Source organism: Montipora foliosa, chromosome 14 (assembly GCF_036669935.1).
Source record: "Montipora foliosa isolate CH-2021 chromosome 14, ASM3666993v2, whole genome shotgun sequence".
In the NCBI taxonomy this organism is placed as follows: Eukaryota; Metazoa; Cnidaria; class Anthozoa; order Scleractinia; family Acroporidae; genus Montipora; species Montipora foliosa.
This window is the reverse complement of record NC_090882.1, coordinates 14572848-14590347: the sequence shown is the minus strand read 5'-3', so window position 1 is coordinate 14590347 and position 17500 is coordinate 14572848. Positions and strand designations below refer to the sequence as shown.

The 17500-nt window shown below is 40.2% G+C and overlaps 1 protein-coding gene across 1 annotated transcript in view; it reads right to left on the bottom strand.

Annotated features, from left to right (window-relative positions):
• LOC137985329 (uncharacterized) overlaps positions 1-17500 on the bottom strand; it is a 40928-nt gene that overhangs the window by 3628 nt on the left and 19800 nt on the right. Inside the window, exons 8-22 of the mRNA XM_068832916.1 lie at positions 17271-17365; positions 16395-16583; positions 15559-15627; positions 15027-15138; positions 12910-13038; positions 11426-11489; positions 10042-10144; positions 8508-8554; positions 7598-7724; positions 6089-6195; positions 5551-5600; positions 4322-4608; positions 2931-3011; positions 2357-2431; positions 1608-1679 (exon numbers count right to left, since the gene is read on the bottom strand). Of these exons, the coding sequence (XP_068689017.1) occupies positions 1608-1679; positions 2357-2431; positions 2931-3011; positions 4322-4608; positions 5551-5600; positions 6089-6195; positions 7598-7724; positions 8508-8554; positions 10042-10144; positions 11426-11489; positions 12910-13038; positions 15027-15138; positions 15559-15627; positions 16395-16583; positions 17271-17365 (1607 nt within the window). The remainder of the gene's footprint in view (positions 1-1607; positions 1680-2356; positions 2432-2930; positions 3012-4321; positions 4609-5550; positions 5601-6088; positions 6196-7597; positions 7725-8507; positions 8555-10041; positions 10145-11425; positions 11490-12909; positions 13039-15026; positions 15139-15558; positions 15628-16394; positions 16584-17270; positions 17366-17500) is intronic.

Genomic DNA, 17500 nt, shown 5'->3' with positions numbered 1-17500 from the left:
ACTACATTTGTATAGTTAAAGTACTTGGCTAAGAACTGTTACATGCAAGGTCAAAGCTCATTTTGGATTGCAGAAACTGAAACTAATCCTATAGGTTACCATAGCATTCAAGTCTATTAACCCCCGTGCAAACGGACGCAACATCGTTGGCCAACATTGTTCCAACAATGTTGCGTGTTAAATGTTGCTTCCTTTTGCACACCCCGTTGCATGTTGCTGGCCAACAACTCCCAACATCGTTGCAAACGGACCCAACATTGTTGGCCAACAACTTCCAACATCGTTGCAAACGGACTCAACATTGTTGGCCAACAACTCCCCACATTGTTCGCCAACAATGTTGCAAATGGACTCAACATTGTTGGCCAACAACTCCCAACATCGTTGCAAACGGACTCAACATTGTTGGTCAACAACTCCCAACATTGTTGCAAATGGACTCAACATTGTTGACCAACAACTCCCACCATCGTTGCAAACGGACCCAAGACTGTTGGCCAACAACTTCCAACATCGTTGCAAACGGACTCAACATTGTTGGCCAACAACTCCCAACATTGTTGGCCAACAATGTTGCAAATGGACTCAACATTGTTGGCCAACAACTCCCAAAATCGTTGCAAACGGACTCAACATTGTTGGTCAACAACTCCCAACATTGTTGGCCAACATTGTTCCAATACTGTCGGGTGTTACCTGTTGTGTCCGTTTATACACCCCGCTGCATGTTGTTGCGTGTTGTTGGGAGTTGTTGCGCGACGTTTGAAACTGGTCAAAGTTTTGAGCCAACAACTCCTAACATTTTTTTTGTTCCGTGGTCACCGAAGCGTAGCACAACAATGTCGCATCCGTTTGCACGACTCTCATTCTCTGTGTAAAAGAACATGCGCCGTTAGGGTTCTTACAGCCAAAATTTGGCTATTTCAACCTTACGGCGCCTGCTCACTCCTCGTGCTAACATGAATGCATCAATTAGAGACGCTTTTGATTGTTCTTCATGAAAACCAATGACAAGACACTTTGTTTCAGGGTTCCCCAGAGCTCTTCTCTCAAGAGCTCTGGGGTTGAGATTGCACAGCTCTTCCAACATTGCTGAGGCCACGCACGCGCATTACATATGGTCTCTATGGAGATAGCAACGCAATAAAATGTTGAAAACAAGATGGCAGCCGTATTTTATAAGTTTACAAAGTCTTATGGGTCGTACTCTTCCCATAATACACTGCATGTCCTTACATTGTTAAGAGTTGTTGCGTCTGTTTGTATACAACTGCCAACGCCATCCAACATCTGTAGAAAGTTGCGTCTTTTTGCATGGGGCTTTAGAGTTGAGTACCCTGCTTTAAGGACGGTGCCTACTATTGTTATTGTGCATACATTCCGCGCATCTCGAGATACTCGGGTTTCCTATCGGTGCTGCTTACTAATACAGTGATATCTTTCGCGGTTTAAAACTATCCGGAGAAAGTAGATCTGTGAACAAATAAATTGTGTGTTTTCAAATGTGCCAGCGGCAGGCAATAATCTCTGACAAGTAAATAATAACGAGGATATGTTCGATATTCTGAAAAAAATAATAATAAGCTGGCCAACTGTCGATTTCTCACCGATTTTTGTGACAAGTTCTCTGCTCCATAAAGAATTGGATTGTCGAATATAATTTGTGTCCTTGGTTGAATCTGTGGGAGAGAAAAACAAAGTATGAGGTTTAAATAGCAGTGAACAGTGAAGGAATTCCTCTCGAGAGTTCCATCCGATCTGAATATCAACATTACAAATCATCAGTATTGAAGACGATAGCTAACGATTTTTCTCAAAGTCGTTTTTTATCGAGTTACGCCGAAGGCTATCGTTGTTAGGAGGGATTAGAATTGAACAAAGGGGTACCTTTCTGGTGATGATATAGGACTTTTCTTGTCGTGAGTCTTCAGCATTTATGTCCCGGCAAAATAAGATCTCACTGCTGGCTCTAAATAAACCTTAATAATTCACTAATTTAAATATATTTTGTGGAAAGGTCTTTCTTGATTAAAGCTCTAAAATCATTGTTCTTAAGAATGGAGTCTTAGTTTTGGCGAAAAGGCTCAAACTACCAATAAAAAACACGACACGGAAACTTTCGGTTGACAGCCTCGTTTTCATGCTATAGGAAAAAAAAAAGACTTATTTTAATGGTGCTGTTTGGAGGTGTTCCCATGCTCGGATCTTTAGGGACTTTTAGTATGTTCATGTATAGGATATTTCTAACTGACCAATGACGAGAAAGCTTCTTTTGCAATTAGTTACAGGTCCGACCACATAATGCCTGGACTAATTATTCATGACGCTAACTTTTTGATAGCCAAACTCTCGTTACCTGTTGTTCATCAACAGATGGTTGAGTTGGAAACTCAGTTGAGAATTCCTCTGAAACATGTGCCTTTATTTGGATCTGTGTGATAAAATTACAAGAGGTTAGAAAACATACGTTATTATTTCAATGGGCAAGAAGACTGAGAAGCAACTCAGTACGCAACAATGACAAACAAGAAAATGGAAGCAGGTGAGCACTTGGTTAACACTATAACGTGTTCCGGATTATATTCCTGCAACAAGAGCCCAGATTTCTTGTTGTTGTGTTGTCAGTTTTGTTGTTTGCGTTGCGTCACCAAGTTTTTTGTCTGCGTAGGAACTTTCTTCTTTAATTGTAAAAAAATATTTTGATGTTGATTTTCTTTTAGTATTTTATTTCACACTGTTTTGCGTGCTGTAATTTTTTTATTTAATATTCTCTTTTAATTTTGTGTTAAGCGTTCTAGGCCACAGTATAGTCCTTCTCATCATTGTGCGTATGCATCCAGAAGAAGGCGTTTCGGGTCAAGCCTACCTTCGGCTACTGGAACTGTGTCCCGAGGGACCGGTCATTAAGTGTTTAATTTACCTCATCTTACCGTGTCAGTATCTTCGAACGAAAACAGTTCAGACTGAGATAGGTTCCCTGTTACCACCTTTGCTTTTTGCTGGATTTCAAACTGCAACACACGAAAATATCGCTGTTCAGAAAGCCAAACTTTTGACTGGAAAAGTACATGATTTTTTTTCATTTTCACCGGCAAGCCAGGCACTCCGCCAGCTTTTTTTTTTGGTTGGTTGGAACATGAGACTGACCAAAGGTTGTTGGGGTGGATTCAGCTTAGGCTCTAACACGTGCTTAGAGGCTTTTCTTGATCCCCAGCTCCTGACAAAGGACATGCATTAGGCCTTGTGTACCCCACATCTGAGATGAGGCCAGCAACGTGTGGAACCAGGTGCTTATCAAGGGGAACCCCTCTGTCTCCCATATTTAGCTGGGAGTCGACCCATACAGAACAACGACTCCCTTGGGAGATTCGGCGCGCCTACTGTTGTAAAAGCCAATCAAAACAGAGCTATCTCAGCGTCAAGGGAATATAGAACGCCTCCCTTGGAAGATTCAGCGCGCCTGATATTGTAAAATCCAATCAAAGCAGAGATATCTCAGCGTCATGGGAAATATGATAAATATGATTCGGGTTGACTAAAGAAATTAGTGGAGATATAGGCTCACCTTGATGAGCTCCTGGTGGAACCTAATAAATTATATTAAGCTACTCTATTACCACCATGACGCTCTTTTGCGTTTTTCGTGGCGGACTTAGCTCAAAACGTGGCCCGGGTTCCATTCCCAGACTCGGCGTCATATGTGAGTTGAGTTTGTTGGTTCTCTACTCTGCACCGAGAGGGTTTCTCGGGGTACTCCGGTTTCCCCCTCAACATTTGACTTCATTTACGTTCATTGTTAATTTCAGTTTACAGTGTTTCCCACTAGTGCTCCAGGGCTAGAACGAGTTGACACTTAATAAAGCTCCTTCCTTTCCTTTGGAATAAATAAGCAGGAGTGATTATTTTTCAAAGAGGGACAAATGATTGCACCATCTCGTAGAGCGAGTGCGATTTGTAGGCTTTAAAAAACAATTCAAATTGCTTATTTAGTCCAAATGCAGGAGATCATGTGATTACTTATTAATAATATACATGAAAAAATTCAAGACGGCTAAGCAGAAGCAACGCACGCGTATCACGCAATCTCGGAAAATTGCGCCATCCAGGGCTCGCATTTGAAAGGCTATCTCTGACTTTGTTTGCTCGTTGACCAATCAAAATGCGTGGTTTGTTTCTGCTTTTTGCACTGAATTACCTCTTTTCTGCACCGTGTTACATGAAAACTGTCTTCTCTGAGCCAATCAGAACGGAGAAAATTTTCAATGCACATGATTATTAGCCAATCAATTAACTCTAGTTACCGGTATATTATTAAACTCACTTGTCCCTCCAGTAACAGCCTCTTTTTGGCTTCCAGCTTTTCAATATCGTAGAACTCATTGATGAGATGATTTTGCAGAAACTGCAGCTTGGGTAGAAGCATTTGTTTAAATCTCTGATCGCCTGACCCTACGTCAAATTCAAATTCGTCTTGCCATTCCAGGTCACCAGTAGGGGAATAACCAGGAGACAGTGCGCGGTATAGGTCACGTGATGGTGATGCCGGGAATTCCTCGCGGATTTGGCTCGTCACCACTCTTTGACCGAGCAATCCAGTTTTTTCGTTTACTGAAAATGGAAAGATTATTTAACAGTGAAAACCACACAAACCAACGTGAAACGGACAGCATTCCACAAGTTTCAGGTGATAAACCCTTGAGTAGGGCACGTAGTTCCCGGTGTTGTGGTCTGTCTTCTGTTGTGTACTGGTTGGGAACTTGGGAAGGTAAAAAAAGAGGCTTCAGTAATTCGCGCAAGCTGTTGTGGCGCTCTGTCAGCCTTGACTGGCAAAGTAAATAAATTAGCCGAAGGTTACTAAACGTTATCCAGTCACAAAAAACCCCAACAATTCCTGCAGAATGTGGAGATTTGACTAAGCATAGATGGCATAATGTGTCCTCTTAAAACAAAGAACTTGATGTGTTCCTCTTGTTTTTACGGAGGGGGTAAAGAAGGCACTTAGTGATGCGTACACAACATAACATGAGCATTGTTATGCGGACACATTGAACAGCTCTCACAAAGTTTATTGAAACTTTGGAACATCAATTTTCATGAACTATTAACTGGATCCTAATTTAGGGCTTCGACATTTGATAATAGTAATAGTAATAGTAATAAAAATAGTAATAGTAATAGTAATAGTAATAGTAATAGTAATAGTAATAGTAATAGTAATAGTAATAGTAATAGTAATAGTAATAGTAATAGTAATAGTAATAGTAATAGTAATAGTAATAGTAATAGTAATAGTAATAGTAATAGTATTCTTTATTGCGCCTTACTCTCCAAAGGGAGGTATTGGTCTAGTTACAATAAAGGCTTGAACATTAACTAATAAAAATACAAAATAACATTTACTATATCCGAGTACAATTAAGTGAGTGATTGGGTGGGTGGGTGAGTGGGTGAATGAGGGAATGAATGAATAAATGAATGAATGAGTGAATGAAAATAAATTAATAAAACATAAAAGATGTTCTTTGCGAGTTCAATTCAAAGAGTACTCACGTGAAGACGAAGGCCTCGTTATGGTGCTGGAAATCCCTGATTTTCTGTTCCTATTACAAGAATTAATATAATTAATACAAAAAGAATTTAAATTGAGGGATGGAAACTAGACGGATCGCGAACCCTCGTCAGTTTGGCAGGAACAGATGTTAACTCAATTTCCATAACTTTCCCCCTATGTTCACAACATTGATATTTTAATTGGATTTGTAATTTTATCTATTCTAGTTTTATGAATATGTAATTCAGCCTTCACGGGCTGCCATTTATTCAGTCAATAAACTATCTATCTACTATCTATCTATCTATCTATCTATCTATCTATAAACTATCTATCTAACTATCTATCTCCAAAATTTGCAGCAAATTGGCAGCCATCAGCAAGTGAAGCCGCTATTTAAAATTGCAATCATCCACGTGAAAAGTACAATGAATTACCATCATAAAAGTATTGGTTATTACTTGGAATATAAAACTTATTTAAGGGACAGAGATTTGTCTTCATCAGTGGATCTTGGCATACACTTAAAAATCTCACCAACTGAAGGACATGTACAGGCCACCAATCACACCAACGATCAACACAGGGATGCCAATCCACATAAGGGCCATGGTTCGTTCTCTCTTTTGATCCTTTTGTAAACTCTGTCAAATAATAACAAATAGTTGACATCAATGGACTGTGATTGTGTAATTGCTGCATGCTCCTTGCGACTTTAATGTGGTTTATGAACAGAAAGAGAAGGCCAAACGATATGATAAAGTAAGACCGATCAGGCGTCCATTACCCAAGAGTAAGAATCTGGCATCAGGTTTGTCTCCATCAGCGTCGGAAAAGTGTCTATTTTTAAACCAGGTTTTGCGGGAAAATAAACAATAGACCAAATGTTGTAACCAGGTGAAATCTCCCGAAGTTAAGTTTTTTGTGTATTGTATTTCCATTATTCTGTAGCATTCACACTTAAAATGATATGGAAATACCTGCAACAAAACGTTTTATTCCCAAAGGGTTTGAAATGAGTACAACATCGAGTTAGCCGATTTTGTCTATTGTTTATTTTCCGGCGATGACGTCTGACTAGTTGATTTTCATCACCAAGCCTCGAATTCGAAAATCAAAATTCCAAATTTTAACTTGAGCTTAATCCCACAGGAACAAACTTGTAAAGAAAACCCACGTGCGAACAGTACTGCAAGTCTAGATGATGTGAATAATTTTGTGCAAACGAGGCTTGGTCGTGAATTTTTGAGCAAATGACGTCATCTTGCATATGGCCTTTTTGGGTAAATCTTATTCTTGGGTAATGGACTCGTGGACGGATGCACTAAGTGACTTCTCGGTGCCAACGGTAATAGAGGACCTGTGGACCACTATCAAAGGTCTCATGGTATCCTTAAGTCACTTGCAAATTCCATATAAGCATGACACTTATCTTGGGAACAGCCGGCAATCTTATGCAAGCCGTTGAACCTCTTGCCCATGGGTAGGGGCGAAGCCTTGTTTGTAAACGTACCCAGCAAAATAAACTTACAGGTAGTCACTGACAGATAGTTTTCCTAATTGTGACCGAAGAGTAAAATTGTATTTATATACAGTGAGAACATTGTTGATTGATGCTAAATCATTTTCCACAGATTTTCCTTCGATCTTAATATTCGTCCCTCATGCATCCACTTTCCCGTACGTATCGATACTCTGTAAGCAAAATCAGTCGTAATTTGACACGTGACATAGCATTTGTTTCCAAGATAACGTCAGTCACAACCTGCTTTGCAATACAGAAATTCTTGAAGGAAAGGAAACAAAGTGTCTGATTGTTTCACGGGAATTAACCAATTCCCACGAGCTTGAACGTGCGACATTCCGTAGCTTTCGTAATTTGCAAAAATAAAATTCCGAGGACACCATTTTTTTGCCAAAGAACTAAAATATCGACTTGGCCCTGGCACTGGTTTGTTTCTCAAGCTCTCCACCAGTAAAGTTAGTTCAGTGATGTTTCTGTAACGATGCCGTTCCTTTTATATACATGCCAGACACGCTTCTAACCTCGCCAGACGAAAGATCCATTAGAACAGCAAAGTTAGAGAGATGACTACATTGACAGATCGAGTGAGAGCTGTTACTGAACGCTAACCAACATCCACGCGTTGACCATGCTCCGCCTCTGTGGGGACTGGGAAAAAAATAGATTTCACGTGTTGTCTGTCAGCAGATCATCGTAGTTATGAGCTTTACCTAAGCAGTATTGAAAGCAAGGTCTGAAAAATTCTGGCTGGAATGGGATTTGAACCCATGACCTCCGTGATACCGGTGTTATAGTGTTCTACCAATCGAGCTATCAAGTCAAGTCAACTGGGAGCACGTTATTTTTTGAGTTATTGATAAGATGGCAGAGGATGGATAGCTTGATAACACAAATGGTAGAGAATTTTATTGTTGTCGCAGTATGTGACGTACAGGTAGGTACCGAAATCACTTTCCCTCAATGCTGACTTTCTTTAACGTTCCAGCACGGGAAAGAAATGTATTGCCAAGAATAAAATGCGTGACGCTCGCAAAACACGTTCATTTTTCTTCTTTTTAACCAATTCATGTTAAAGAGTGTTTTCACTCACGTGATCAGTAATCTTGTTTTCCCACCGAAACAAAAGAAAACGTTTGCATGACAATAGAGCCCGGTGGATTAGTTGGGTACACCAAGATGGCCGCCGTACACCAATATGGCTGCCGTGACGTCACGTGAAAACATTCTATTGATTTGTTGTTTTGTGACGCAGTCGTTGCAGTTACCTTCTTCCATTAGTAAACTCCCTACAACTGTTACATCAAATACTGTTCAAAACAATTCAAGACCGCTGCATTTAGAAGTAGTCTCCTGTCACCTTATTAGTGTTAGATGAAAGGGAACGCACGCCAAACGTAAAGAAGGAAAAGGTTTCACGAACATGAAACTTACTTCAGTGTATAGTCCCAAAATACGCATTTAGGATTTCCTCTTCTTCGCTGTGAAGGAAATAAAAGGTTTAACAAAGTCTAAGAGCATCACTTTTTTTTTTGTTTCCTCTGCTTCATTTGAATTATGAAGAATATATGAAATCAGTCTTCACATGCATAATAGACCATTTTCGAATTCTCACGGCTGGACTGGATCTAGCATGAAATGGAGGCTAATGCGGGCAAATCTTTTCAAATGCAAATTAATGTGCCCGCATTAGCCTCCATTTCATGCTAGATCCAGTCCAACCGTTAGAATACGAAACTCGCCTATTGTATCTACACATTTAGAATAACTAATATTAACTGGTTAATATTGTTGTTATTATTATTATTATTATTATTATTATTGTTGTTGTTATTGTTGTTATTATTATTATTATTATTATTATTATTAAAGTGAATTACGCTTTTTTTATAAAGCAGTAGAAAAAACTGTTCATCAAAATGCAAGTTACATGAAAACATAACAAAAGTAAAGCATGCGCTCTGATTGGTCAATTACCCACTCACTATTGCCTATGGGTGAAATGGCTGAAATCCAGCGCGAGTTCCTCGGAGGTGAATAGTTAACAATTATTCTACGAGGGCGCGCTGGATATGAAGTGATAGCTACGCGCCTCATTGATTCTAATCATTTTATATCTAGCAAGCCCGAGTAGAATAATTAATATTAAAAAGTCTAGGATCAACAACATTGTCGATTAAAGCATCGATTTCTGCCTTGCTCAATTCCGGTCTAAAACGGCTTTTGTCGGCCGTTTTTTCTAAGAGCCGCAAGAATGTTTTCAGCCCGCTTTATTGCTGACGCGTTACATGACCATATTGGGGAGCAGGTTTATGAACTGATAGCCTTTAATTTTGAAATCCAACACGAAGTGTCCCTTTAAGTCTAAGCATTTGCTACCTACCGGTATTTTCAGCAATAAGGTAAGGGTAAACGTTAGCGTTATTTTCAGCGTTGGGTTAATGCAGCAGCATTTGGGGAACACTTTGTTACGTAAATTGTTTGTATTCTGAGACAGGAGTGATGTTGAACTTGGGGAGAACAGCAAGGGGACTCTTCGTGACGCTTATTGAAATATCCGTGCATCTAATTAGGGTCAAACCTGGACATATCCGACAGATATAGGGGCCGTGGAGCGGAAGGGGGCTATAGCCCCCCATTATAGCCCCCCCCCCCCCCAACACCTTTTTCCTATGATGTTGTTTTTTCCTAAACCTCTACCCTTCACCTCACACTTCCGTGATCCATAACAAAGCCTAGTTCCCCCCTCCCCCCAATAACTTTCAAAAGTACTCCGCGGCCCCTGAGACACGTTAGTACAAGGCACGATGCTGCTACATGATCGTAACAGTGGCCGGGTATTCTGCAGTTACTCACTTCCCCCATCGTGACAGTTCCGTCTCTGTCGGCAAGTGTTATCTAAAGGCGTATGATTAATGATGCTGGAATACAAACAACTATTTGACATTTAGTTGTGTCATTGTCTTACCTTGATATGGCTTAGAACCACCGTCACGGGTGGTGCAATTCGTCCCTGGGGGTGGGGGTGCATCACGGTGGATATGACTTTTGAATTAGGACCAACTCCAGCACTGTTAGAACACGATCAGAAAGAGACTCATGGGGTGAGCATAAATCATATTTTCTCAAACCATTGTATTGAAAATATGCAGGATGGATGTTTTCCTGTCTTTTTCAAGCGCATGCAACAATAACAGAGACTTAAGATCACGTCGACGAAAACGTGGCCTCAACATGTAACTGCCGCATCCTACGTCTTTCTTGATTCTTCCATCTCGTTCACGTGCATTCTCGTCACCAGAGCCTTCGATCGACACAAGGCTCTGGGAAACTCTGTCTAGGAGAACATGCACCGTAGGGTTCTTGTAGCCAAAAATTGGCGATTTGAATCTTACGGCGCCTGCTCACTCCTCGTGCTAACATGAATGCACAAATTAGAGACGCTTTTGATTGTTCTTCACGAAAACCAATGAGCAGACAGTTTGTTTCAGGGTTCCCCAGAGCTCTTCTCTTCCTCAGTCATGATCAAGATAAGAGCTCTGGGGTCGAGATTGGTTCACGTGACGAACAATGTGGGCGAAGTATACTAAAAAAAAAAACTAGTAATACATTATCACTGGACGCCCTCACTTCCAAACGCCCGGCCAGGCAGAAGTGAGTTATGGGAAGAGGCGAGCCCGGAGGCGGAAGGAGTGGGAGCCATGGCAACACGCTGGGCATCGCTGAGGGGAGGTGGGAGGGTCAAACAAGCGAGCTTCCTTTAAAGTTAAAGAGAGAAATAAACGGGATAAAACAAGCCTATTTACACCAAAATGGTAATAAATTACGCAAATAGGGTTCTCCTATAAAACAACTGATGCACGGAAATTTTTAACTTTAACCTCAAGGGATTAAGGGGCGTTTGTGCTTTATGGCTCCCAATGAGAATAGTATCAGTGGCTTTAGAGTAAAAATAGTAAAATTGGCTATTTTCACAATCTCAATTCACTACTTGCACAATCCTATAATACACCTCTTTTACCCCCAAAAAAGTTTGCATAATCATTGTTTGCAAGTTTTCCTGGGACATAAAGATGTCCTGAGGGAAATCAAAAACAATGCCTATGCAAATTTTTTGGGGGTTAAAGAGGTGTATTATGGGATTTGTGCAAGTAGTGAATAATACACTTTGTTTGCCACCAAACTTTGCATAAACCATTGTTTTCAAATGCTTTTGGGAATATGCAGTGTCCCAAGAGCATTTGAAAACAATGGTCTATGCAACTTTTTTTTTTTGGAGGGGAGCAAACAAAGTGTATTATGGGGATTGTGAACATAGTCAATAGCTTGAAGTCAATTTTGTTAACACTCACCTCACATTTGAGTCCGGAAGTAAATAAGGCAACGTTTTGAAGCTAATACTGGCTGTGCTGGTTTCTTTAAAATAATTATTAAAGAAAAGAAAAAGCACGTCACAAAAATGAAGAAAATTATGTGCCAGTACGGCCTGGAAAGGAAGCATGTTTGGATTACAACAACGGACCTCTACTGGGTTAGAAAAAAAGGTCTTCTTGGCATTGGTTGATTACACGTGTGTAGCTCACTGCAGTCGAGTGTTTGTCTCTTTTATCAACAGTCGCATTGAAGAAGCATGCGGGTATAACGCAATTAGGGGATCAGGGTTTTCAAAACACAATGACGTTTTCAAAAAGACCAAACGTGTCGACAACTCCTGTCTGGTTATCATAGACTAGACATGGGTGTCTTGATCAGACATTTAGGGTCGAGCAATAGAGGCCTTTTTCCGTGTTTACATAGCCTCATCTTAACACGAGGGGGAGTTGGGAGAATTCGGAGAATTCGAGACAGGTATGCAAAGCCGAGAAGCAGTCCAGGATTTGCCTAACTGTGTTTAGATGAGGCTGTGTAAACACATCCTCTATTGCTTTTATAAAATATATTTCTCACAAATAACTCGACAATTGAAGGGAAATTCTTTATTTTTTTACTTGTTGATTAAAACATTTTCTTGATACACGCTGATATTTCCTACCAGCCAATCAAAAAGCGCTTCTGACAACACACAACCAATCAAAATTCGCATGATGTAACAACCGTGTTACATACTGTCATCTAAACACAGTTATTGACCAATGAGAATGCGCGTACTATCCTAACTATTTTATAAAGGAGTGTAGAAACGTTGGGTCTTCGAATTGTAACTTTTTAAGCTACAATCAAATTTCTCAAAACAAAAGTAGCAGCAAACTATGTATTATTTTTAAACTGGTTGCAGAGTGAACCGTTCACTTTCGCTTTAGCAACTACGACAGGAACGGCAACGAGAACGTCGTCTCAAAACATAAATTCGCGCTATTGTAATCACTTCGCGACTACTCCAAGCTTTTTAAAGTGACAATGATGTGGCAGTCCCTCATGAATGAAACCGATATGAGTCACGCTTAATTTAGGAGAGAAGATGAAAATTTATCTCCTAGTGCTGACGTCCTCCATAAAACCTCAGATTTGGCTATTTCACGTTGTAGTTTTGATGATGACGGCAAAGAAATGGACAAAAATGAAAAATGCACGCCCAGGGCGTGCAAACCTATTGTTTTTTCCCACTAAATATGCACATTTGTGACGTTCTCGTTGCCGTCACCGTCGCCGATTACTATCAGTTGAATTACTATCAGTTGAATTACTAATTACTAATTACTATCAGTTGAAAGGGGGGAGCAAACAGTTTCAATAACGTTGTTCTACAAAATCGAATGGATGTTGAAGCAAATGTTGAAGCCTTAAGTGTTCACTGCCTGTACGTTATTTGTTTACCAAACGCGGCGCAATTTTTTACCCTGATTGAAAACAGATGATGGAAGAGCGATGATGTCATGCCTGGCATCCCAGCGATCAATCTTTGCGTTGGAGAAATCTGGAAACGTTAAACCTCCATCGCCGGGTGATTTGCGGTCCATTTTAATAACTACGGAAAGTAATTAAGATGTCCAGTTAACTTCTGCTTGGATCAAACATGGGCGTACACGTTTCGTATTTTAACGGTTGGGTTGGATCAAACGTGAAATTGAGACCAATGCATGGGAATCTTTTCACTTGCAAATTATCTCCCCTGCATTAGCCTCCACTCTATGTTAGATCCAGACTAACCGTGAGAATACGAAACTGGCCTTTTAAAGGGAGAGTATCACGGTAACGCGCATGCGCACCGTTAATAAGCTAATCAGAAGCAACATTATAATTCGTGAGGGAAATTTACATGTGTGCGTGACAATTTCTTGCTCAGTCATCTGCGAAGTCGACAGCACTTCGCTCATTAGTGATTGTTTAATAATCGGGAAATAGACCATGAACGTATTCTCAGAACTGGACTGGAAGTAGCTTGCAATGAAGGCTAATGCAGGGAATATTTTCAAATGCAAATATTTTTAGATATATTTCCCTGCATTTGCCTCAATTGCAAGCTACTTCCAGTCCAATACTGAGAATACGAATATTTTTAAGCGTATTTGTATTTCCCTCTCGAATTTTAACGTCGCTTCCGATTGGCTCATAAATGATGACATTCGTTACGGCTAGAACATGTGCAATCCCGTGATAATCACCCTTTAATATCATGCAATGCAGACAACAGTCACCATAGCTAACTGAATAACCTTATCCCAAGAAATGTATCTTTTTTATTGATGGTGTCTCGGGGATACTCGGACGAAATCCCAAGTGCTCCTTTGAAGGAGTCGAACCTACGACCAATCAAAACAAACGCAAAGAAGCAAGCAGTCCTCAATCAGCCGGGAGTATAGATGGTTTTCAATCACGTGATGAGAGGCCACTGTTGGTGCACAAAACAATAGCAAATTATGGCTCATGTTCTGCATTATAATAAAGTCAAATTCCCAAAAGACTTTTTTTCATTATTGTTCTGTGCACCAACATGGCTGTTGTGACATCAGGTGAAAACCATCTGTATCCGGATGTAAAAGAAGAAACGCAAAATTGCTGTTGACTCACAATTTTGAATTGCACAAAGGATAGTTTTCGGCAGAGTATTTCCCTTTGCGAAAGACTTACTAAATAGACCATATTAGTATTTCCAGTATTGGACTGGAACTAGCTTGCAATGGAGGCTAATGCGGGGGAATATATTAAAAAGTATTTGCATATGAAAAGATTTCCCCGCATTAGCCTCCATTGCAGGCTAGTTCCATTCCAATACTGAGAATACGAATATGGTCTATTGTGAGCAAGACAACGTACTAAAAACTTCACCCCGAATAGTCATTGTGACGATTAGTAAGTAAATGACAATGTAAATGATGCTACAACTATGGGATGATTGACATTATCATACCACAGCATGTATATCGTCGAAGGTGCTCTCTGATTGGCTACTCAAACTCCCAATATCCTTTGCTATTCACCTCCGCGCAACTCGAGCGGAATAATATTGTAATCGTTGCAGGAATGAGTGAGTTGAAGAACTAAAACAACACTTCTAATTTTTTTTTAAAAGACGAATAAATAAAGTTGACAGTCACTTGTGAAAATAAGTTGTTCGTAGTTAGTCTTACGAAGACTTTCGTTTCATCCCGACCAAGGGACTCATCAGAGACCTTTCTGCTTGGCAAACTCGTTGGGCATCACGCCCAAAGTCCCGTTCGCTAACAAAAATATGACAGCAATCTCACCTTATATTGTATAAGGATTCCAGACCGCACAAATTCACGAGTGAAAATTGGCAATAAAGTTGACAGTTACTTGTGAAATTACATTGTTCGTGGTTAGTAAATGAGTTAAAATCATATCTGTGTTCTATATTATCACTTCATTGTTGGTGGCTAACGGTAGATATTTCCCTCGCCACTTCGCTGCTGGGTAATCCACCGCTGGCCACCTCCACATCAGTGAATAGTTGTTAAGACTCAATACAAATGGACAATAATCAAGTCTACTCACCTATGTTATTTGTGACGGTGGGTTCCACCATGTCCTCTCTAGAGAGCCTTCTTGCCGCTTGAAGCGCGAACATTTCCATCGATCGAAGAACCTCAGCAGAGCCGGGTTTATTCTGAACCAAAATTGACATTAGAGAATTAAAAGAAGATTTGGTACAGTAATAGCCAGAAGACATGAAAGCAGTAACAAACATGTTTTGTCATATCAGATCTTAACCGAGAGCCTCCACCCAAACAAGAAATAGTTTCAAATCACAGGAAACAACCTCTACAGTAAAATTTGTTTTAAATTCTTTCATCATGACTAAAGCATTGATTTCTACCTCGATCAATTCCGTTCTAAAACGGCATTTGTCGGCTATTTTTTCTCAGAGCTGCAAAAATGTTTTCAACTCGCTTTATTGCTGACGCGTTCCTTGACCATATCAGGTTCAGCAGGTATATAAACTGATAGCCTGTGTCTGGCGAGCCAATGAAAATACTGGAAATCTGATATCTGTAAATCAGTTTTTAATAAAAAGTGATATTCATACCTTTTGTATGTTGAACCATTCTTGTTGATTGGTCATGTCCAGTAGGTTACTGCTTGCTCTCACAAAATTCTGACCACAACAGTTAAATAAACTCAATCATAAATTAACAAAGTAAATAATTAAATTAAACCAGAACCACAGTTAGAACTAAAACCACCTGAAACAAGATTCAAATTAAATTCAGTCTCAATTCTTCCATCCTCTTTGTCTTTGTACCTCGATTCAGTGCTCGACCACTTGCAGCCCACACTCCCCCACCCACCCGTTCAAGCAACGCTAAACTCGTGAAATAAATGAGTAATTCATGAGGTTGATTGCCAACAGAGACAAAGCTTTCAGGACAAATATACCCCCACCCCCCCCCCCCCCCCGTCCTCCCCACCATATAGATTTTCTGCTCATGTTACTAAGGTAGTTTTCCGCTTTCTTTCTGGTTATTAACCATATTGAAAAGAGGTCGGCAGGTGGAAAGATTCGTGTGACAGGGCTCTGCAAACGCGCGTCATGTTTGTAGTCGTTCCTGCCCTTTGCACCAAGAAAAAGTTACAACCGTAGGATTCTACCTGCCCTACAGATGGGAGAAAAGATTTGGAAATTTGTGGTGCTCTTGGGTGCAACTTCAAACCGACATCTATCGTCTTCAAACGATAATCTAGTAATCTCGCATGCCTTTTTAAAGAGGAATCGATATCGTGCTATTTCAATCAGTCCACACGAAATGCAGTCTTATCTTCATTTATTCACAGCCGTAAGTTGGGAGTTATTTTTTATTACTCCCCTCTGTCGACTGTTCTCGTAGTATTTAATTAACTTGTTATTAGCAACTTCTAGTATACCTCCACATCCTGTCTTGTCATGTCTTGTGAGTCTGTTTGGCCGTTATGTTGCACGATAGCGGCCATGATGTCCGTGGCTCGGTCAAGATCCCCTCCAAATATCAAAGAATTGTCGATATTCTGAGTTGTCAGCTGTGACAGATCCCGGATGAGAGGACTGGGATCGGCTCCAATAGCCAGGTTTCGTGACTAAAACGACATTGAGCAGGCTAATTAATTGAGATTTTGCAAGAAATGTGGTATGCAGTCGGTCTCAATTGAAACGTGAACACGTGACATCCATTGGATGCCACAGGAGACCCATTTTAAACATCATACTTCTTCTTGTAACAAAAGTAAGCCCTGCTGGTCGGGGCTTTTACTGGGTTGGGTAACTACTTAAAATTCCCTGTTTTCGTTCCTTGTTTTTTTTTTCTCATTGGATGGATTTTATTACTGTAGTTTGCTAATTCGTTTCTGTCATTCCGATGGGATCGCCTTTTTGCAACGGAAGACATAACTAAACTGCCCGTCAGCATCCCCCGTGAACTCTATTTGGGCGTCTTGTTGGCTTAATAAAATCGCTAAAAAATATTATTCACATAGAGGGAAAGCAAGAGCAACACCTTTTTTTCCGATGAGCTGTTTGCTTGTCGGAAAAAAAAAAACGATTCTTCGTATTATCCGTTTAAATACTGAGTAGCAAGCAAGCTATCATGCTAATAAATTCATCTCTATTTAAATGGTTTCGCCATTCACATGAAAGGCTACTGTAAGTTTTTAAGCATTCAAAAAACCGCACTCGGACTCTACAAAAATAAGACCATTGTCAGATTTTGGTTCAAGGAACTTTCTTGTTTTTTTCTTTGTCAAAGTGAACAAGACGCCTTCATTTACCTTGTCGTACAGGGACTGATAATCATTGGAAACACAGTCTCCAAAGTTTGGTGGAAGCCATCTTGAATCGGCTTCACAGCGCCGTTTGACGAAACCTGATTGGACAAGTAAGGGGAAAATTAGTGTATCTCTCGAAACGATGAATTCATTTTTCCAAGATATAAAGTCCCTGCACTTGTCAAAAACTCAAAAATTCTTTGTTTGCATAAAGCTTCTGCTTCAAAGTGGTT